The sequence below is a fragment of the Rana temporaria genome, chromosome 5 (genome assembly GCF_905171775.1).
Source record: "Rana temporaria chromosome 5, aRanTem1.1, whole genome shotgun sequence".
Lineage (NCBI taxonomy): Eukaryota > Metazoa > Chordata > Amphibia > Anura > Ranidae > Rana > Rana temporaria.
Window position 1 is genome coordinate 21,412,813 of NC_053493.1, and position 23,751 is coordinate 21,436,563.

General features: G+C 41.5%; 1 protein-coding gene across 1 annotated transcript in view; it reads left to right on the plus strand.

Moving 5' to 3' along the window:
• DGKB (diacylglycerol kinase beta) overlaps window positions 1-23,751 on the plus strand; it is a 664,259-nt gene that overhangs the window by 239,781 nt on the left and 400,727 nt on the right. The window contains exon 11 of the mRNA XM_040352255.1: window positions 7,832-7,949. Within this exon, the coding sequence (XP_040208189.1) occupies window positions 7,832-7,949 (118 nt within the window). The remainder of the gene's footprint in view (window positions 1-7,831; window positions 7,950-23,751) is intronic.

Sequence of the window (23,751 nt, forward strand, 5' to 3'; positions counted from 1 at the left end):
GCGCCACCCTTTGGGCTGCTTCTGCTGATTTCGTGTTAGTAAGAGTTTGGTGAGAGACGATTCACGCTTTTCAGTCTGTTACAGCGTGGCGAATGTGCCATCTCCATTACGAACGCTAGTTTTACCAGAATGAGCGCTCCCGTCTCATAACTTGCTTCTGAGAATGCGCGTTTTTTCCCGTCGTTAAAGCCTACACACGACCGTTTTTCATAACGTGAAAAACGACGAGAAAAATTAGAGCAGGTTCTTAATTTTAAAATGCCCATTTTTCATGTCGAGAAACCCACACACGATCGTTTTTAATGACCATTATTCCTCCTGTTGCCTTTTTTAGACTTGTGCCGACAAATTTGTTCATTTTTGTTTTCATTTCATTCAGTTTTTTTTTTGGGGTCATTCATTATGATTACAATTCTTAAATTTGTAAATTCGAAAATTTGAAAAGAATATCTACCGTATTTATCGGCGTATACCGTGCACTTTTTTCCCCTTAAAATAAGGGGGAAATCGTGGGTGCGTGATATACGCCGATCCGCGCTGTGTTTGAATGCCGCCGCCGACATATACCGAGCGCAGTAAACTGGGGTACACTCGGCCAGGCTCGGCTCTCCTCGCGGTCACGCCCTGTGCCGCCTCCTAGCCTTTATGCGAGAGGAGCCGAGCAAGCCCGAGTGTACTGCGCTCGGTATATGTCGGCGGCGGCTTTCAAACACAGTGCGGGGATCGACTCAGAAACATCGCGGGAGAAGCGGGGAGGACACCACCAGGGCCGCAGACGGACGCCGGACCGGACAAGGCCGCCGCTGGACGCCGGGCAAGACACCGACGAGGGGCATTCAAACTGTAAGTATTTTTCTTTTTTTCAGGAAATTTCCCTTCCAGGTTGGGGGTGCGCGCTATACTCCGGGGCGCGCTATACGAAGATAAATACGGTAACTAATAATAACTAACTATTAAATTATAGGTATTGGATTTTCCTTTGAAATTTGGCTGTTGGTGAACGTAACGGATATGAATTTATCCGAAGTTACACAGTTAAACAAATGCCGCATCTAAACGAATGGAACAGAACAAATTAATAATACATAATAATAAAAAAAAAATGTTATTATTATTGTTATTTAATATTAGTAATTTTGTTACGTTCTATTCGTTTAGATGCGGCATTCGTTTTTTCGGAAAATTTGTAACTTCGGATAAATTTGTTACGTTGACTAACAGCCAAATTTGAAAGGAAATTCCAATACCTATAATTTAATAGTTAGTTATTATTATTAGATGGTTATTATTTCAGATTTTCGAATTTTCCGGTTTTCAGATTTTTAAATTTCCAGAATTTCTGAATTTTTGAATCTACTAATTTATGAAAATTCAAATTTACAGGTTTTCGTTAATTCGGATATTTCCAAATTAACTAATTTGTTGAAATTAGTTAAAAAACTAATTCGGAATTAAACTAATTGCACATATCTAGCCATTTTCTTGATGTAAAATATGAAAATATGTGCCTGGACTGTCCCATGTAAGGCTTGATTCACACCTATGCATGTTGCGTTTGAGCATTTTTGCAGTACAGTGCTTGCTGCGTTTTTTGACACACGTTTTTACCGCGATTTTACGGCGATTTGCGTTTTTTTTATACATTTTTTTTTTTTTTAGCCGGTAATTTTTTTTTATTTTTATATATATATATTTCCTTTAGTAACCAGCTAAAAACAGGTAAACAAAATTAATAAAAATAAACGCAAACCACAAATCGTGGCAAAATCGCGGCAACAACGCAGTACTTGCGTTTTGGATGCAGGTCCATTGAATTCTATTACATGCAAAACGCTGGAAAAAAATTCCCCGACCCTTTCCAAAAACGCAGAGACACAAAAAAGCATTGATGTGAACATGTTCCATAGGAAACCATGTTAAAAAATGTCCCTGCATTTCTGGAAAATGCTAAATGCATCAAAAAATGCATTAGTGTAAATGGAGCCTTAGGCCGCGTACACACGATCGGTCCATCTGATGAGAACGGTCTGATGGACCGTTGTCATCGGTTAACCGATGAAGCTGACTGATGGTCCATTGCGCGTACACACCATCAGTTAAAAACCCGATCGTGTCAGAACGCGGTGACGTAAAACACAACGACGTGCTGAAAAAAAACGAAGTTCAATGCTTCCAAGCATCCGTCGACTTGATTCTGAGCATGCGCGGGCTTTTAACCGATGGTTTTCCATACTAACGAGCGGTTTTGACCTATTGGTTACCAGTCCATCGGTTCAATTTTAAAGCAAGTTCTCATTTTTTTGACCGAAGGTTAACTGACCGATGGGGCCCACACACGATCGGTTTGGACCGATCACCGTTTTCATCGGTTTTGACCGATCGTGTGTACGCGGCCTTAGAGTGGACATCCTTCCATTGTGGTCCCCAGGAGATTGTAGAAGGAAACAAATAGGTGGATTCAAAAAGACGTGCCTAACGTTAGGCAGGCGTAGCGTATCTCATATACGCTACACCGCCGTAAGTTAGAGAGGCAAGTGCTGTATTCACAAAGCACTTGCGTCCTAAGTTACGGCAGCGTAGCGTAAATGGGCCGGCGTAAGCGCGCCTAATTCAAATTGTGATGAGGTGGGTGTGTTTTATGCTAATGAATCGTGACCCGACGTGATTGATGTTTTGAACGAACGGCGCATGCGCCGTCCGTGGACGTATCCCAGTGCGCATGCTCCGAATTACGCCACAAAGACTCATTGGTTTCGACGTGAACGTAACCTACGCCCAGCCCTATTCTGAATCGACATACACAAACGACGTGAAATTCGACGGCGGGTCCGACGTCCATACTTAACATTGGCTGCGCCATCTTTTTGGTGGAATATCTTTCGTGAATAGGCGTATCTCGCTGATTTACGCATTCTAGGCGTAAATCAGCGTACACGCCCCTAGAGTCCGGCGGAAATAGACAGCTGAGATATGACGGCGCCGGCGGTCGTATCTTAGCTAGATTTAAGTGTATCTCAATTTGAGAATACACTTAGGCTGCATTCACACCTTTGCGTAGGTGATTTGCGGCGTATTGCGGCGACATAAAATAGGCGTTTTGTCCCGCGATTTGCGGCGACAAAACGCGTCGTTTTTAGCCTCGTTTTTTGCTGGAGGGGTGATTTTAACATTGTCGGCTATGCCCGAACGCCGAAGCCGCCCGAAAAAAAGGGTCTGGGACTTGTTTTGAGCTTCAGACGTTTCGGTTTTCTGCGTTCGGCGTGGAGATGTGAACCATCTCCATAACCGACAATGTAAAATCACCCCTCCAGCGTATTAGGGGCTGCTGCGGCGTCGCGCTTCAGGCGTATATACGCCTAGGTGTGAATAGGCTCTTAAATATAGGATACGGCGCAGATTCGGAGTTACAACGGCATATCTCTCCCTGAATCTACCTATATCTCTCTAGCTCCTCCCAAACCCTGACATAGCACTTCTGTTTGGTCGGTTCCTTGAAGCCATTTCTGAATTTGTAGCTTTGTAGATGTCTTTTATCTGTATTCATTGTATTTATTTATTTTTGATGATGGTGTACTGTAACATATAACACAGTAAAATGTACTGATGGCAGAAGCTCAATCCTGACTGGTTCATGCAACTTAGGGGTGTATTTATAATTTTTTTTTTGCATAGCAGTTCGCCCAGTGAAAGTGCATGTACATTCATTCTGAACGAATGGGGCAAAAAAATGAATATTATTATGCCGCGTACAGACGGTCGTTTTTTGTGATGAAACAAAACGACGTTTTATGTGATGAAAAAAAACGACGTTTTTGAAACTTCATTTTCAAAAACGACGTTGCCTACACACCATCGTTTTTCAAAATGCTCTAGCAAAGCGCGGTTACGTTCAGCACGTACGACGGCACTCCATTGAAGCTCGCTTCATAACTTGCTTCTGAGCATGCGCGGGTTTAAAAATGTTGTTTTCAACGTCGTTTTGCCCACACACTATCATTTTAATTGACACAAAAAACGACGTTTTGAAAAACGACACAAAAAATTCGAGCATGTTCGAATTTTTTTTTTGTCGTTTTTCAGAAGACATAAAACAACGTTTTCCCACACACGGTCATTTTAAATGACGTTTTCAAAAATGTCATTTTTTTTTCATCACAAAAAACGACCGTCTGTATGCGGCATTAGGCTATTTCCTGTGGCAGTTGAATTTTTGTATTTTTTTATTGAAAATGGAAAATGCTGCATTTGGGATAAGTATCATAGTAAAAGGTAAACTGAAACATAGCATTGAAAAAGTATTCATATCCCTTTTCCACATTGTGTCATGTTACAACCAAAAACGTAAATGTATTTTATTGGGATTTTATGTGATAGACCAACACAAAGTGACACATAATTGTGAAGTGGAAGGAAAATGATAAATGGATTTAAAAATGTTATACAAATAAATAAATGAAAAGTGTGACATGCTTTTGTATTCAGCCCCCTTTACTCCGATACTCCTAACTAAACTCCATTTTTGCGATGCGGCACTGCGTAACTTAACTTAACAATTGCGCGAGCGTGCAAAGCTGTACCCAAATCAAATTGACGTCCTTTTTTCCCCAAAAATAGAGCTTTCTTTTGGTGGTATTTGATCACCTCTGCGGTTTTTATTGTTTGCGCTATAAACAAAAAATGACTGAAAATTTTGGGAAAAAATATATATTTTTTTACTTTCTGCTATAAAACATATACAATAAAAAAATGTATAAAATTAAGGGCCAGATTCACAAAAGAGATACGACGGCGTATCTCCTGATACGCCGTCGTATCTCTGAGATACGATTGTCGTATCTATGCGCCTGATTCATAGAATCAGGTTACGCATAGATAGCCCTAAGATCCGACAGGTGTAACTGTGTTACACCGTCGGATCTTAGGCTGCAATTCTAGGCCGGCCGCTAGGTGGCAATTCCATTGCGGTCGGCGTAGAATATGCAAATGAGTCGTTACGCCGATTCACGAACGTCCGCTTTGCCCGTCGATCTAAATTTACGTTGTTTCCGTAGAGATGCGTCGCGTAAAACTAAGCATGCCCTCTAGGTGGTCTAACCAATGTTAAGTATGGCCGTCGTTCCCGTGTCAAATTTTTAAATTTCACGTCGTTTGCGTAAGTTGTCCGTGAATGGCGCTGGACGCCATTTACGTTAACGTCGAAACCAATGATGTCCTTGCGACGTCATTTAGCGCAATGCACGTCGGGAAATTTTAGGGACGGAGCATGCGCAGTACATTCGGCGCGGGAACGCGCCTAATTTAAATGGTCCCCGCCCCATTTGAATTAGGAGGGCTTGCGACTGGGCGGATTTACGCTAAGCCGCCGCAAGTTTACTGGTAAGTGCTTTGTAAATCAAGCACTTACGCTGTAAATGGGATACGTTACACCGCCGCAGCGTAACGCACTTGTAAATGTATTCATCTATTTGGGCAAGATGTATTTTACTACATATTTTCGTTAAAAAAAATCCAATAAGTGTATATATTAATCGTATTGCGCAAAAGTTATAGCGCCTACAAACTATGGGATATTTTTTTTTTTTTTTTTTACTAGTAATGGTGGCGATCAGTAACTTATAGTGGGACTGCAATATTGCTGCAGACAAATTGGACACCTAACTGACACTTTTGACACTTTTTGGGGACCAGTGACACAAATACAGTAATCAGTGCTAAAAAAACGCACTGTCACTGTACTAATGACACTGGCAGGGAATGGGTTAACATCATGGGGCAATCAAAGGGTTAACTGTGTGCCTAGCCAGTGTTTTTGTACTGTGTGGAAGGTGCTTTGACTAGGGGAAGGCAGATATCTGTGTTCTTGCTTAGCAGAAACACAAGATCAATGCCTTCTGTACTGACAGAACGGTGATCTGCCTTGTTTACATAGGCAGGTTGTCATTCTGCCTGTGTCCTGTGTAATCGGCGGGTGCCAGCGGACATCAAGTCTGCGGTACCTGCCACTGGGCTCCAGCTGTGATTAGAGCAGGTCGCTGGCGGTGTGCACGCGCGCCTCAGACCCGGAAATGTCAGATCATGTACTAAGTATGTGTATGTGATCTGGCGCAGAACAGCAGTATATCTATGGTGGGTCCGCAAGTGGTTAACATTTTTTTTTATAAGATAATTTATTTAAAATAAAGTGTACGTTGCTTATTATACACAGGAATTTAGACAATCAGATTACGGAAATAAAGAAAGGGGCGCCAGTACAAAAACAGATGAAAGCATCCAAGATCATTTTAAAGAGGAGCTGCAGTCTGCTCACAAAAATTTGTAATAAAAACATTTTTGCCATTCTGAAGCTTCCCTCCAACCACTTTGCATATTATTTTATATATACTGCGATTCTGTACTTGCCAAATAGGCTGCAGAAATCTCCCTCCACTGAGTCTGGCTGCAGCCATTTTAACTGTGGGCAGCTGAAGCTGCTGCCTGTTCACTTCCTGGATTTACACAGACACACAGAGGCACACCTCCAGCTCTGCAGCTCTCATTGGCCCTCTTATGACTCCCCCCTCCCTTCCTGGCAAACTCTCACGAGAGGGAGAGCTGTGCATGATGTCATAAGCCTAGAAATGGGCTATATAAGGTATTTACTGGCAGAAAAAAAAGATACCATCCAAAGTTAAAACAACAACAAGGGCAGAAGATTTAATAGATGGAAAGTTGAAAAAAATGACCAAAAGTCTGCTTTAACCACTTAAGGACCGCCTCCTGCACATATACGTCGGCAGAATGGCACGGCTTGGCACAAGCACGTACCTGTACGTCCTCTTTAAGTGCCCAGCCGTGGGTCCGAAGCTCCGGGATCCGCGGACCCGATCGCCGCTGGAGCCCCGCGATCGGTCCCCGGAGCTGAAGAACGGGGAGAGCTGTGTGTAAACACACCTTCCCTGTTCTTCACTGTGGCGCTGTCATTGATCGTGTGTTCCCTGATATAGGGAAACACGATCAATGATGTCACACATCCAGCCCCACCCCCCTACAGTTAGAAACACATATGAGGTCACACTTAACCCCTTCAGCGCCCCCTAGTGGTTAACTCCCAAACTGCAATTGTCATTTTCACAGTAAACAATGCATTTTTATAGCATTTTTTGCTGTGAAAATGACAATGGTCCCAAAAATGTGTCAAAATTGTTCTATGTGTCCGCCATTATGTCGCAGTCATGAAAAAAATCGCTGATCGCCGCCATTAGTAAATAGTTTTAATAAAAATGAAATAAAACTATCCCCTATTTTGTAAACACTATAAATTTTGCGCAAACCAATCGATAAACGCTTATTGCGATTTTTTTTACCAAAAATAGGTAAAAGAATACGTATCGGCCTAAATTGAGGAAAAAAAAAGTTTTTTTATATATTTTTGGGGGATATTTATTATAGCAAAAAGGAAAAAATATTGCATTTTTTTCAAACTGGTTGCTCTATTTTTGTTTATAGCGCAAAAAATAAAAAGTTGTGATCAAATACCACCAAAAGAAAGCTCCATTTGTGGGAAAAAAAGGACGCCAATTTTGTTTGGGAGCCACGTCGCACGACGGTTAAAGCGACGCAGTGCCGAATCGCAAAAACTGGCCGGGTCCTTTACCTGCATTTTGGTCCGGGTCTTAAGTGGTTAATTGGTTAAAAAAAGTCATATAAAATAAGAGCCAACGCGTTTCCGGTGCAACACCAATGTCTTCATGGGGTAACAATGTAACCACTGCTGAGCAGCAATAGAGGATCTATTAGGAAACGAAATGTCATTTAGTAAGGGGGATTTACATCTACTGTGTTTGTTTTGTAGAATGTAAAGGATGACGGACAGCATGTGTGGAGGCTGAAGCACTTTAACAAACCTGCTTACTGCAATCTCTGCCTGAATATGTTGATCGGTCTGGGAAAGCAAGGGCTCTGCTGTTCATGTAAGTATGAGGACCGCTGGTATCTCTGAGTGTACTCGGTGCTCAGTTTATTATATACACATTTATACACATTATTATTATATACACATTGATAGTGCCGTGTTGGGTCTCCTTTTTGCTTTAAGAATAGGATGAGTTCTATGTGGTGTGCATTTAGCAATGTTCCTATGTACAGTGGGCCATATTCTCAGTAGAGTTACGACGGTGTATCTCAGGATACTCCATCGTATCTCTCTTTTTTGGCCCGGGTATCTATGCGAGTGATTCCTAGAATCATTTTCGCATAGATACGCTGAAGATCCGACATGTGTAAGTCACTTACACTGTCGGATCTTAAATGTAATTCGCCGCCGGCCGCTAGGTGGCGTTTACGTTCAGGTCTCATTTGTTTATGCAAATGAGCCTGATACGCCAATTCACTAACGAAATTGCGTCGCGTAACCGTCGCTTACGTCGTTTGCGTAAGCGTAACCTTACGCCAGTCCCACGTATGCCATGTTAAGTATGGCGTCGGGTCCGCGTCGTCTTTTCCCGTCGGGTACGTCGTTTTCCTAAGTCGTTCTTGAATACGGCTTTACGTCAATGACGCACACGTCGGCGTCATTGACGTTTTCCGCCGAGAACTGGAGCATGCGCACTGGGCTATTTTTAGCCCGGTGCATGCGCAGTTCGATCGAAACGGGGGCACGATTAATTTAAATATAAGCCGCCCCCTTTGAAATACACGGGGATACGCCGGGCCTTATACACTACGCCTCCGCAAACTACGGAGCAAGTGCTTGAGGAATACGGCACTTGCTCCAGTAAGTTGCGGCGGCGTAGTGTAAATAGCTTACGCGATGCCGCCGCAGAAAGTACGAGAATATGGCCCAGTATCTTCAGAGGCTATTTAGCTGCTAGGATTGCTTTTACATTTAAGACCATTGCCAGCAGATACTAGGATGATTGCCTGTAGCTGCAACTGTTACTACTATTTAAAGTGGAGGTTCACCCTAAAACAATTATCTAACATTACATCCAGCATACTAACGACATGTACAGTATGCAGATATTTATTTTTTCGCTGTACATACCGTTATATTGTTATTTCCCCCCCGGCTTCCGGGTTCTGATTCCCGCGGGAGTGGGTGTTCCTATTGAGAGGTTAGATAATTGACGTCTGGTGAAAAACTTCCCATGGCGCACAAGGCGCAGTTTTCCGTAAATAGCTGACCTGCGAGTCGGCTCTATGTGGCGCCTGCGCAGTCAGCTCTACACGGCGGGCGCAGGCGCGTATAGCGCCGACTCGCAGGTCGGTTATTTACGGAAAACTGGTGACACGCCTTATGCGCCATGGGAAGTTTTTCACCAGACGTCAATCGTCTAACCTCTCAATTGGAACGCCCAGTCCCGCATGAATCAGAACCCGGAAGCCGGGGGGAAAATAGCAATATAACGGTATGTACGGCGGAAAAAAAAATACCTGCATACTGTACATGTCGTTAGTATGCTGGATGTAATGTTATATAATTGTTTTAGGGGTAAACCTCCACTTTAATTACTGTTACATAAGTATCTCACAAAAGTGAGTACACCCTTCACAAATTTTTCAAATATTTATTTCTATCTTTTCATGCGATAACACTGAGGAAATGACACTTTGCTACAATGTTGTGTAGTGAGTGTACAGCTTGTATATCAGTGTACATTTGCTGTCCCCTCAAAACAACTCAACACACAGCCAATAATGTTTAAACCACTGGCAACACAAGTGAGTACACCCCTAAGTGAAAATGTCCAAAATTAGGCACAATTAGCCTTTTTTCCTCTCCGGTGTCATGTGACTCATTATTACAAGGTCTTAGGTGTGAATGGGGAGCAGGTGTGTTAAATTTGGTGTAAAACAAAAGAAAGAAGACACCACAAGGTCAGGAACAATGTGATTTTAATTTTACAATAGGTGCATTATCCACTTACATTTAAAATGAGAGCATTCAGCATTCACTATTCAGCATACAAGTCCTTGCTGGCCCATAGGTAGCGATCATCCACTGCAGATGTAGGCTGTGATGTTAAAAATATCCCCTGGGATCTTCGTCAGCTGGGAAACCAGGAAGTCCAGGCAATGTGTGCACCAAGAGTAATGCCGCATACACACCATCACTTTATGTGATGAAAAAAAATGACGTTTTTAAAAACGTCACTTTAATTGACCGTGTGTGGGGGAAAACGTCGTTTTATGTCTTGTAAAAAACGACCAAAAAAAATTGAAGCATGCTTCAATTTTATGTGTCGTTTTTCAAAAGTGCACTTTTTACTTCACAGAAATTGACCGTGTGTAGCAAAAAACGTCGTTTTCTAAGACGTTTTTTCATCCACGCATGCCCAGAACCAAGCTTCAATGGAAAAACGTGGTGGAACGTAACCTCACTTTGCAAGATCATTGTGAGAAAACGATGGTGTGTAGGCAACTTCGTCTTTGAAAATTGAAGTTTCAAAAACGTCGTTTTTTACTTCACAGAAAGTGTCGTTTTTTTTCATCACATAAAGTGATGGTGTGTACGCGGCATAAGGCTTGAGACACAGACACAAACAGCATGGGAGCGCGATGATGTCACGGGCAGCGACAGAGCGACGACGTTTCGGAAGAATGCACCATAGGCTGCTAGGCGCGCTCCTTTTTCAAGCATTTCGAGATGTCTCCATCAAAGTCCCCCTTACATCAAATTCCACTCTTACAACAGGGTCCCCATCAAGTTCCCCCATACATCAGGGTCCACTCTTACAACAGGGTCCCCATCAAGTTCCCCCATACATCAGGGTCCACTCTTACAACAGGGTCCCCATCAAGTTCACCCATACATCAGGGTCCACTCTTACAAAGGGTCCCCATCATGTTCCCCCATACATCAGGGTCCACTCTTACAACAGGGTCCCCATCAAGTTCCCCCATACATCAGGGTCCACTCTTACAAAGGGTCCCCATCAAGTTCCCCCATACATCAGGGTCCACTCTTACATCAGGGTCCCCATCAGAATTCCCCCCCCCTCCTTATATCAGAGTCCACCTTTACACACTTACAGCGTGGCTGGGAGTCATCCTCCTGTGAGTGGTTTTTGCCCACGGTCCTAGCAACCAATGACAGCACAATGACAATGCAGTTGAGGGAACGTATGCTGGAGACCGGAAGGGGTTAGGTGGGGGGGTGCTGTGGAACTAAAGACTATAGGCTGACCAGAAGACCTCTGTCAGACCTGTATGGGAGGCCACTGACCCTAGGTGTGTGCCACCTAAAAAAATCATTGGGCCATGGGCCATAGTTTGGAGACCTCTGTATCACGCAATTCATATGAATTTGTTGGCTGATATTTATAAGTACAGTAAAACCTTGGTTTGAGAGTAACTTGGTTTAAGGGCATTTTGCAAGACAAGCCAATTTTTTTTTATTTTTTGATATACAAGCAATGTCTTGATATACAAGTAGCATCATGTCACAACTAAGTATAAAAGGCGCATCTAAGTGTAGCAATATGGTTACATTTAATGAATATTGCTACACTTATGCCCTGTACACACGATCAGACTTTTGTCCGACCAAATTCACATCGGAATTCTGACAGAATTCCATCGGAGTAAAATAGAACATGTTCTCTGTAAACTCCGATGGAATTCATCAGAATTTCTGATGGAATTACTCCAATGGGGCATACACACGGTCGGAATTTCCGATGGAAAAAGTCAGTCTGACTTTTTCCATTGGAAATCCTGATCGTATGTACGGGACTTAAGAGGCGTCTCTCTTCTCTTTTATACTCTGTAGCTACTGCTGGATTTTGCTTCTAATCCCATTGTGGAGGCTTCCATTTGTGGATGGACATTTTATGGTTACACAATTTTTATATGGACTATAAACTGAAGGACCTATGAAAAAAAATGGTTGTGGAACAAACCATTTGAGTTTCCATTATTTCTTATGGGGAAATTTGCTTTGATATACAAGTGCTTTTGATTACAAGCATGTTTCTGGAACGAATTATGCTTGCAGTCCAAGGGAGGCAAGGGGCACTAGTCTCTACCAGCTGGTTAGAAGACAGGCTGTCATCATAGATCCAGGGTTCCCAGAGCACCACCATGCCACTGATGATGTGGATGGACTTGTGCTACTTGCATCCCTACATAGTGAACGACATGATGACCTCACTGGCAGGTAGGGAGTGGTAAACACTGGGTTAATCTGGAGAGTAGTCCAGAAGTCCTAAAACCAGAGTGAGGTCCCAGGGAGAAAGAGGGAGAGTAGTCGGTAAATAAATCTGCAGTCAGGTCGGGCAGCACAGTGGCAGAGGTTGAGGGTCAGGATGAGTTAGAAATCTAAAGAGTTACTCATACACAAAGGCTCTCTAAATGTAAGCACACAAGAGAATGGGTACAAACTCAAAACTAGATGGTATAAGACCCCACAGTTGCTCCACAGGATCTTTCCGACGGTGCCAGATCACTGCTGGCGTTGTGAACGGGAAGTGGGCACCTTTCTCCACATTTGGTGGACATGCCCAGTAATTCAGTCATTCTGGCGTAAGGTACATGAGGTGATGACTGCTATCTCTTCGCTCCCCCTGGAATTTACACCAGCACAGTATCTCCTGCACCGCTCCAAAATTCCCCAAAGTATTTTAAGTCAATAGCGATGCACCTGATAAACGATGCTAGGTTATGCATACCGGTACATTGGAGGTCCACACGGTCGCCCTCCATGAAAGAGTGGGCGGCACGTGTTGAGTGAGTGAGTGAGAAACTTATATAGCGCAACACATGCAAACTGAATCGCCTCTGGGCGCTTGGTATCCATTCCCTGGCCCCTTTAGAAGAGATAGGTCTTGATCTCTCTCCTGAAGGCCAAGTGTTGACCGTATAGCAACAATGGAGGAGCTGATACTCGCTTCACAGGACAAGATCTCAAGCTTTTCGGCAATTTGGGAGGCATGGATCACGTTTAAAAGCTCCCAATCATACCAGGATCTTATACAACATAACATGTAATTCATTGTCAAGATACAAGGTGATCTCAGATAGTTCATTCCGGAATTCCAGAGGACCCTGTTATGTAAACAGCAAACAGTAGTCGGAGGGGGTAGCAAGTGGGACCCCCGCCCCCCCTCTTGTCAATCCCTTTTTTTTCTCTTTATTTCACTTCCCCTCCTTCTTCCCCCTCTTACTTTTTCTGTTCTCTTCTCCCTTGTTTGAGCCCTTTATGGTCGGGGATCTGGGGGTTGGTGCAGACTATTTGGGTCGGTCCTGACCTCCAGGTTGCCGCTCCAAGAAGCCAGAATTGGGTAATACAGGGCTGCTACGAATAGGCCCCCTCAGGTGGTTTGGATAGTCTCCGAGAGTGTTAGTAAGTTCATTTGAGCCGAGACACATGACCAAAGAGAGAAGCCGCTACACGCTAGGCATGTGCAAAAGGGAAAAATGTGTTTAGTTTAGTTTAGTTTTAATTAGTTATCTAATTAATGTTGTTAAGTTAGATTCGTTACATCTGTTACATTCGTTTTCGGAGTTCGTTTGTTTTCGACCGAAATTCGAAAAATACGGTCGAATTCGAAAATATTTCGATCGGATTCGATAATATTTCAATCGGATTCGAAAACAAATTCTATTCGAATCGAATTCAAAAACAATTTGATTTGAAAACAAATTTGAATGAAAATTGAAAGCAAATTTGAATCAAAATCTAAAAAATATAAATCGATTTCTAAAAAAGAATACAATAAAATAGAATATAAAATAATAAAACAATAGAATGAAAATCAAAGAATAGTAAAGAACAGAATGGAATTTAATAGAATGTAATCAAATACAATAGAATATGACCTGGCTTCTTCTATCTATCTTCTACTATCTATCTATCTTCCACTTTCTTAAATTCGAAATTCATATAGAATGAACTCAAATTCGAATAGAAAAATATTAGAAGAGTAGAATAATAAAAAAAAAAAATACATATATATATATATATATATGTATGTATGTGTATATATATATATATATATATATATATATATATATATATATATATATATATATATATATATATATATATATATATATATATATATATATATATATATATATATATATATATATATATATATATATATATATATATATATAAATATATTTTATTCTACTTTATTCTAATATTTTTCTATTCGAATTTGAGTTTATTCTATATGAATTTCGAATTTTAGAAAATGAAAGATAGATAGATAAAAGATAGATAGAAGAAGCCAGGTCATATTCTATTGTATTTGATTACATTCTATTAAATTCCATTCTGTTCTTTACTATTCTTTGATTTTCATTCTATTGTTTTATTATTTTATATTCTATTTTATTGCATTCTTTTTTAGAAATCGATTTATATTTTTTAGATTTTGATTCAAATTTGCTTTCAATTTTCATTCAAATTTGTTTTCGAATCAAATGGTCTCCTACACAGCATTGAAGTGGCTATTGATGTTTGAGTTGAACAAGTCCGGCCAATCTCCCATGACCTCTGTCACTACAAGATGTTTTCATAGAACTGCTACTCACTGGATCATCTTTCTTTTTGAGCCATCTTTTGTCATTTCTAGAGTAGTCTTTCTCAAACCTTTGTAAAAGAAAAAGATGAGAATGGCGCGCTTATTCGATAATGTGCCATAAAATAATATACTCCAAGAATAAATATGATGAGTATCCAAACATACAAATAAATAAATAAATGTGAATAAAAGTCCAACTAAAGCCCAATGGTAGGAGTTCGTTCATATAAAGCTAAAAATCTCAGGCCTCGTACACACGACCGAGGAACTCGTCGGAAAAGAAACATTGTTTTCCTCGATGAGTTCCTTGTTAGGCTTGTCGAGAAACTTGACAAGATTTCTTTGCCTACACACTGTCAAGACCAAAACTCGTCGTTCAGGGGAAGTTCGATTCCACTGGCACACAACCCTTGGAGCTTCTTTTGCTAATCTCATGTTACTGTGCGTTAAGTGAAAGTTTGGTGAGAGATGATTTGCACTTTTCCAGTCTGTTACAGCGTGACAAATGTGCTATCTCCATTACAAACGCTACTTTTACCGAAGATGCGCTCCCGTCTCATACTTTATTCTGAGCATGTGCGGGTTTCTTAGCATACACACGATCAGGTTTCTCTTCGAAACCAGCCCAACCTAGGAACACGACGAGGAAATTGAGACTCCCGTCTTTTTTCCTCGTCGAGTTCCTTGACAGGTTTCTCGATGAAAAGCATACACACGACCGTTTTCCTCAGCAAAAAAGCTCTGCCACCAAGTTTCTTGATGGATTCTGTCGAGGAAAACGGTCGTGAGTACGAGGCTTCATAGGGATAACTTGATAGAAGAAATAACTGATAAAACATCTATCCAAACATCGACTGTTAAATTTATGAATTGACCTCCAACAATGACCCAAGGGGTAAATTAACCCCACAGTGCTGAATAGCAAAACAAATGCCTTGGTCATGAAGGGGGTAAAATATTCCAGAGGTAAAGTGGTCAAAATGCCTCACGTACAGTATTTTTACATTATTTTTTCATTGATGTACAAATGAGGAAAAGCCAGTTTCATGATATTGAGTTCTGTATTAGAAGCTTCAGTTCTTCATTTCCCTGCAGTTTGTTCTCAACTATGGGCCAGATTCAGGTAGACTTACGACGGGCGTATCAGTAGATACGCCGTCTTAAGTCCGAATCCGCGCCGTCGCAACTTTAAGCGTATGCTCAAACTGAGATACGCTTAAATGTTGCTAAGATACGGCCGGCGTAAGTCTCCTACGCCATTGTATCTTAACTGCATATTTACGCTGGCCGCTAGGGGCGTGTACGCTGATTTACGCCTAGAATATGTAAATCAGCAAGATACGCTTATTCACGAACGTACACCCGACAGACGCAGTAAAGATACGCCGTTTACATAAGGGGTTTTCAAGCGTAAAGATAAACCACCAAAAACATTGCGCAGCCAATGTTAAGTATGGACGTCGGAACCGCGTTGAGTTTTTAAAATTTCACGTCGTTTGCGTAGCTCGTCCGTGAATGGGGCTGGCCGTAATTTACGTTCATGTCGAAAGCATTGACGATTTGCCAACGTCATTTGGAGCATGCGCACTGGGATACGTCCACGGACGGCTCATGGACCGTTCGATCGAAACGTCATTTACGTGGGGTCACACTTAATATACATAAAACACGCCCACAGCTTCAACATTTGAATTAGGCGGGCTTACGTCGGCCCTAATACGCTACGTCGCCGTAACTTGGGCGGCAAAATTTTTGAGAATACCATACTCGCCTCTCCAAGTTACGGCGACGTAGCGTATAGGAGATACGCTACGCCCGACTAAAGGTATGTGAATCTACCCCTATATATTTAAAATGCAATCATGTTAGCTGAATTCCTGGAGCAAGGCGTTGAGCTAACGTTGGAATTTGCTACAAAACATTCAGTAATATATCTGCTTGTGTTTATATAGCGAATAATGTTCCATGAGGAATTGGATGGAAAAATTATCATTTTCATTTAATTTATATGAAGAGTTTCCTAATGAACAGTAAATAAAAAATAGGTTATTTTACAACATGTTTAAAAAAAAAATAAAAGCTTGTAACAGGTGTTAATAACATGTTGTAAAATAACCTATTTTTTAGGTTTTGCCTTTAACCTCCCTGGCGGTATGATTCTGTCTGGAATTACGTACCAAAAGCGGTACAATTATTTGCAAGGAAATTTGGCGTTTTATACTGTAGGCCTGTAATTTTTAGGAATAACTCACTTAAATCTGACCAAACAAGAGTCTAATAGGCATCCCGAGTATGACATTTTTTTAAAAACAAAATTATAAATTATAATATAATAAATAATTATAAATAATTATAACAAATAATATAATTCTAATAAAAATTATTCAATAATGTAATCAAATCAAAATCACTGAAATTTTCTCAGTTGCAAAATTGTCGCTGTCATTATTTTTTTTTTATGACGAATTTCCCCACAAATTGCTATCGCACAATTCTGCAAGTGATTATAATTTATTATCGCTGTTTTTTAGCTGATCTAAAACCATTTTTGACATAAAGGGACACTTTTGGTTGCTATGGACAATCTCCAGTTTGCAGGCAGAAAGAAAGGTTTTTATTATATAAAATGACATGTAGGGCACTGGGCAGACCACTAGGGACAAGGGGGGAGTGTTTTTTTTACATACAGTACTGTAATCTATAAGATTACAGTATACTGTATGTAATGTGTTTGTTTACGTTTTTGAATTTGGCGCCGATCTCCGCTCCCGTGCGTCGTAACGTCGCAGGGAACGGAGATCGGCGGCACAGAAGGACGCTGTGTGAATCGAGCGAGGACCCGCTCGCTCACACAGCGCGGTGGCATCGCTGGATCCAGGGACAAGGTAAGCCAGCGCACGCTGCAGGCTCTGCATAGCTTACCCCGAGCGTGACTCGGGGGTTACCGATTTCAGCATAAAAAACCCACCCCGAGTCACGCTCGGGGATACCGCCAGGAGGGTTAAATAAACTAACTAATATCAGAAATTAGTAATTAGAGAGTTTATTGATATCATGGATTAGTGTGTTATATAATTACTCAATGACATATTTATATCTGTTAATATGATTCTATAGGTGTGACTCCAATATATATATATATATATATATATATATATATATATATCTCACAAAATGAGTACACCCCTCACATGTATGTAAATGACTTTGCTACAATGTAAATTAGTGAGTGTACTGCTTGTATAATAGTGTAAAGTGTAAACACACAGCCATTAATGTCTAAAACCGTTGGCAACATAAAGTGAGTACACTCCTAAGTGAAAGTGTCCAAATTGGGCCCAATTAGACATTTTTCCCTCCCCGGTGTCAAGTGACTCGTTAGTATTACAAGGTCTCGGTGTGAATGGGGAGCAGGTGTGTTAAATTTGGTGTTATCGCTCTCACTCTCTCATACTGGTCACTGGAAGTTCAACATGGCACTTAATGGCACAGAACTCTCTGAGGATCTGAAAAAAAGAATTGTTGCTCTACATAAAGATGGCCTAGGCTATAAGAAGATTGCCAAGACCCTGACACTGAGCTGCAGCAGGGTGGCCAAGACCACACAGCGGTCTAACAGGACAGGTTCCTCTCAGAACAGGCCTCACCATGGACGACCAAAGAAGTTGAGGTCACGTGCTCAGCATCATATACAGAGGTTGTCTTTGGGAAATTGATGTATGAATGCTGTCAGCATTGCTGCAAAGGTTGAAGGGGTGGGGGGTCAGCCTGTCAGTGCTCAGACCATACGCCGCACACTGCATCAAATTGGTCTACATGGCCGTCGTCCCAGAAGGAAGCCTCTTCTAAAGATGATGCACAAGAAATTTCGCAAACAGTTTGCTGAAGACAAGCAGACTAAGGACATGGATTATTACTGGAACCATGTCCTGTGGTCTGATGAGACCGAGATAAAATTATTTAAATCAGACAGTGTGAAGCGTGTGCGGCGGCAACCAGGTGAGGAGGACAAAGACAAGTGTGTCTTGTCTACAGTCAAGCATGGTGGTGGGAGTGTCATGGTCTGGGGCTGCATGAGTGCTGCCGGCACTGGGGAGCTACAGATCATTGAGGGAACCATGAATGCCAACATGTACTGTGACATACTGAAGCAGAGCATGATCCCCTCCCTTCAGAGACTGGGCCGCAGGGTAGTATTCCAACATGATAACAACCCAAAGCACACCTCCAAGATGATCACTGCCTTGCTAAAGAAGCTGAGGGTAAAGATGATGGACTGGCCAAGCATGTCTCCAGACCTAAACCCTATTGATCATCTGTGGGACATCCTCAAATGGAAGGTGGAGGAGCGCAAGGTCTCCAACATCCACCAGCTCTGTGATGTCGTCATGGAGGAGGGGAAGAGACTCCAGTGCCAACCTGTGAAGCTCTGGTGATCTCCATGTCCAAGAGGGTTAAGGCAGTGCTGGAAAATAATGGTGGCCACACATATTGACACTTTGCACCCAATTTGGGCATTTTCACTTAGGGGTGTACTCACTTTTGTTGCCAGTGGTTTAGACATTAATGGCTGTGTGTTGAGTTATTTTGAAGGGACAGCAAATGTACACTGTTATACAAGCTGTACACTCACTACACAACATTGTAGCAAAGTGTCATTTCTTCTTCAGTGTTGTCACATAAAATATTTACAAAAATGTGAGGGGTGTACTAACTTTTGTCAGGCGCCGTATATATACTATTACATACTAAAAACAGTCTTAACTAAGAATCAAAATCCATCTCCCTGTGTGTGTCATATTGGCTGAAGGGGATTGATTATTACCATCAGGAGTGATCCATCAGTAAACGGGGCCGCCATCAGGAATTATGGGGCCTCTTACACAGCTTAAAGCCAGCAGCTACAAATACTGCAGCTGCTGACTTTTAATATTAGGACACTTACCTGTCCTGGAGTCCAGCGGCGTCCGCAGCAGAGGACGAGCGAGCGCTCGTCACCCTGCTGCTCCCCCCTCCATCCACGCTGAGGGAACCAGGAAGTGAACCCTTCCGTCTTCACTGCCCGGTTCCCTACGGCGCATGCGCGAGTCGCGCTACGCCTGCCGATTGGCTCCCGCTGTGTGCTGGGAGCCGAGTGTTCCCAGCACACAACGGGGGGGCGACGGGATGTGACGCAATGCCCGTCTTTTCCCTGTGAATGCCGGGCCGGAAGTGGGTGCAAATACCTGTCTTTAGACAGGTATCTGCACCCCCCTCCCCCCTGAAAGGTGTCAAATGTGACACCGGAGGGGGGGAGGGTGCCGATCAGCGCGACTTCACTATAGGGTGGAGAACCGCTGTAAGGCATGGGCTCCCTGGAGCAGAGAACTGGGGGGGGGGGGGTGCTGCCACAAATTGAGAGGCCAGGGGGGCCTTTACAAAAAAGAAAGAAAGAAAAAAGAAATATATATATATATATATATACAAATTATTATTATTTTTAGGAAATTACAAAAAAGGAGGTTGCCTTCCGGGACCTCTGGGCCCTTTAATAAAAAATAAATAGAAAGAATATATAAAAAAAAATAAACATTTCTAAAAAAAAAAAGGGGGGGTTGCCATCCAGGGCCCTGGGGACCTCTGGGCCCTTTAATAAAAAATAAATATATAAAAAAATAAACATTTATAAAAAAAAGGGGGGGGTTTGCCACATGGGGCCCTGGGGACCTCTGAGCCCTTTAATTAAAAAATATATATATATATATATATATATATATATATATATATATAAAAGAAAAAGAAAAAAAAATTATATAAAAAAAAATGTGTTTTATAAAAAAAAGGGGGGGTTGCCATCCGGGGCCCTGGGGACCTCTGGGCCCTTTAATAAAAAATAAATAAAATATAAAAAAATAAACATTTATAAAAAAAAGGGGGGTTTGCCACATGGGGCGCTGGGGACCTCTGAGCCCTTTAATAAATATATATATATATATATATATATATATATATATATATATATATATATATATATATATATATATAAAAATAAAAATAAATAAATAAATAAAATAATATAAAAAAAATGTGTTTTATAAAAAAAAGGGGGGTTGCCATCCGGGGCCCTGGGGACCTCTGGGGCCTTTAATAATAATAATAATAATTATATATATATATATATATATATATATATATATATATATATATATATATATATATAATAAAAAATATATAAAAACATTTTTTTTCTTTTATAAAAAAAGGGGGGTTGTCATCCAGGGCCCTGGGGATCTCCGGGCCCCTGGGGACCCCCGTACCCCTAAAAAAAAATTGTCCCTTTAATAAAAAATAAAATAAAAATATATTAGAAAAAATATATTTTTTTTATAAAAAATAAATAAAAAAAAGGGGGCTTGCCATCCGGGGCCCTGGGGGCCTTCGGGGACCTCCGGACCTCTAAAAAAAAAAAAAAAAAAAAAAAAAATGGCCCTTTAATAAAAAAAGAAATATATATATATAAAAACATATATATATATTTTTTAGAAAAAAAAAGGGCCAGTTGCCATCTGGGGTCCTGTGAACCTCCGGGCCCCTGGGGACCTCCGGACCCCTTACAGGTGTACTGCCTGTACCCCCCTGATGGCGGCCCTGTCAGTAAATAAATCGATCATTTATCAAAGCTTGCATGGCTATGGCAAGTCTCTGTCCTGTAATTCGAAATGCCTGGTAAGAGCTTTCTTGACAATACTCCCCTTTTTAGCGAGTTAAAAGGGTTAAAAGGCACATCTGCAGGTTCTTATTTTAAGTAATGTAACCCAGAGATGATGAAAACTCATGGGCCTGCGTTTCAAGTACATCCCATAACTCACTTATCACCACCAGCAGCAGATATGCAGTAAAGACTTGACTTGATGTTTGCAGAAACTGTGCCAAAGCCACAAACCTTTACCGCAAAAAAAAAACTTTGAAGAGAGAAAATAAAATAACCAGAGAGCCTTAAGTAATGCGATGATAGTATTCATTTGTGAAGGAGGAATTTACAGGGTGTTGCATCTTAACCACTTAAGCCCCGGACCATTATGCAGCTAAAGGACCTGGCCCCTTTTTGCGATTCGGCACTGCGTCGCTTTAAACTGACAATTGCGCGGTCGTGCGACGTGGCTCCCAAACAAAATTGGCGTCCTTTTTTCCCCACAAATAGAGCTTTCTTTTGGTGGTATTTGATCACCTCTGCGGTTTTTAGTTTTTGCGCTATAAACAAAAATAGAGCGTCAATTTTGAAAAAAAAAACAATATTTTTTACTTTTTGCTATAATAAATATCCCCCAAAAAAGATATAAAAAAAAGTTTTTTCCCCTCAGTTTAGGCCGATACGTATTCTTCTACATATTTTTGGTAAAAAGAAATCGCAATAAGCGTTTATTGATTGGTTTGCGCAAAATTTATAGCGTCTACTGAATAGGGAATAGATTTATTGCATTTTTATTAATAATTTTTTTTCTAGTAATGGCGGCGATCAGTGATTTTTATCGTGACTGCGACATAATGGCGGACACATCGGACACTTTTGACACTATTTTGGGACCATTGTCATTTTTACAGTGAACAGTGCTATAAAAATGCACTGGTTACTGTAAAAATGATACTGGCAGTGAAGGGGTTAACCAAGAGAGGGCGCTGTAGGGGTTAAGTGTGCCCTAATGTGTGATTCTTACTGTAGGGGGGTGTGGCTGTGTGTGTGTGACGTCACTGATTGTCGTTCCCTATGACAGGGAACAGACGATCAGTGACAGCCACACTAGAAAGCACAGGGAAAGGTTTGCTTACACTTACCTCTCCCTGTTCTTCCTCTCTGTGACCTGATCGCGGTACACCGGCGGCGATCGGGTCCTGTCACGGAGAAGAGGAATGGGTCGCGAGGGCGCCGGCGCACTCGAAACCTACGGCTGGGACCTTAAAGGGGACGTACATGTAAGCCCCTGTGCCCAGCCTTGCCATTTTGTCGACCTATATCGTCAAGTGGCGGTCCTCAAGTAAAACTTTTGTTTTAAGAGGAAAAAGCAAAAGATTTTATATATATATATTTATACAGAGATAAATACACCAAAAATTAGTACATCCCTTTTGAAAAGTACGATTTTAACCACTTAAGGACCACCTCCTGCACATTTACGTCGGCAGAATGGCACGGCTGGGCACAGGCACGTACCTGTACGTCCCCTTTAAGTGCCCAGCCGTGGGTCGCCCGCGACCCGGTCCAAAGTTTCGCGGCCGCGGGACCCGCAGACCCGATCGTCGCCGGTGTCCCACGACCGGTTACAGGAGCTTAAGAACGGGGAGAGTTGAGTGTAAACACACCTTCCCCGTTCTTCACAGTGGCAATGTCACTGATCATCTGTTCCCTGATATAGGGAAAGGCAATCAGTGACGTCACACGTCCAGCCCCGCCCCCCCTTCAGTTAGAAACACATGTGAGGTCACACATAACCCCTACAGCACCCTCTACTGGTTAACTCCTACACTGCAATTGTCATGTTCACAGTAAACAATGCATTTTTATAGCAATTTTTGCTGTGAAAATGACAATGGTCCCAAAAATGTGTCAAAATTGTCCGATGTGTCCGCAATAATGCCGCAGTCACGAAAAAAATCGCTGATCGACGCCATTAGTAGTAAAAAAAATATTAATAAAAATGCCATAAAACTATCCCCTATTTTGGAAACGCTATAAATTTTTCGCAAACCAAAAATATGTACAAGAATACGTATCGGCCTGAACTGAGAAAAAAAAAGTTTTTTTTAAATCTTTTTTGGGGATATTTATTATAACAAAAGTAAAAAAATATATATATTTTTTTTCAAAATTGTCGCTCTATTTTTGTTTATAGCGCAAAAAATAAAAACTGCAGAGGTTATCAAATACCACCAAAAGAAAGCTCTGTTGTTTGGGAGCCACGTCGCACGACCGCAAAATTGTCAGTTAAAGCGACGCAGTGCCGAATCGCAAAAAGGGGCCAGGTCCTTTACCTGCGTAATGGTCCGGGTCTTAAAGTGGTTGTAAACCCCACTTTATGACTTTTACCTACAGGTAAGCCTATAATAAGGCTTACCTGTAGGTATAAATAGGTAGATTCAGTAAGAGTTAGGCCGACTTATCAGTAGATAAGTCGACCTAACTCAGAATCTACGCCGACCTATGTTTAAGCATATGCTCAAACAGAGATACGCTTAAACATATCTAAGATACGACGGCTTGCGCCGT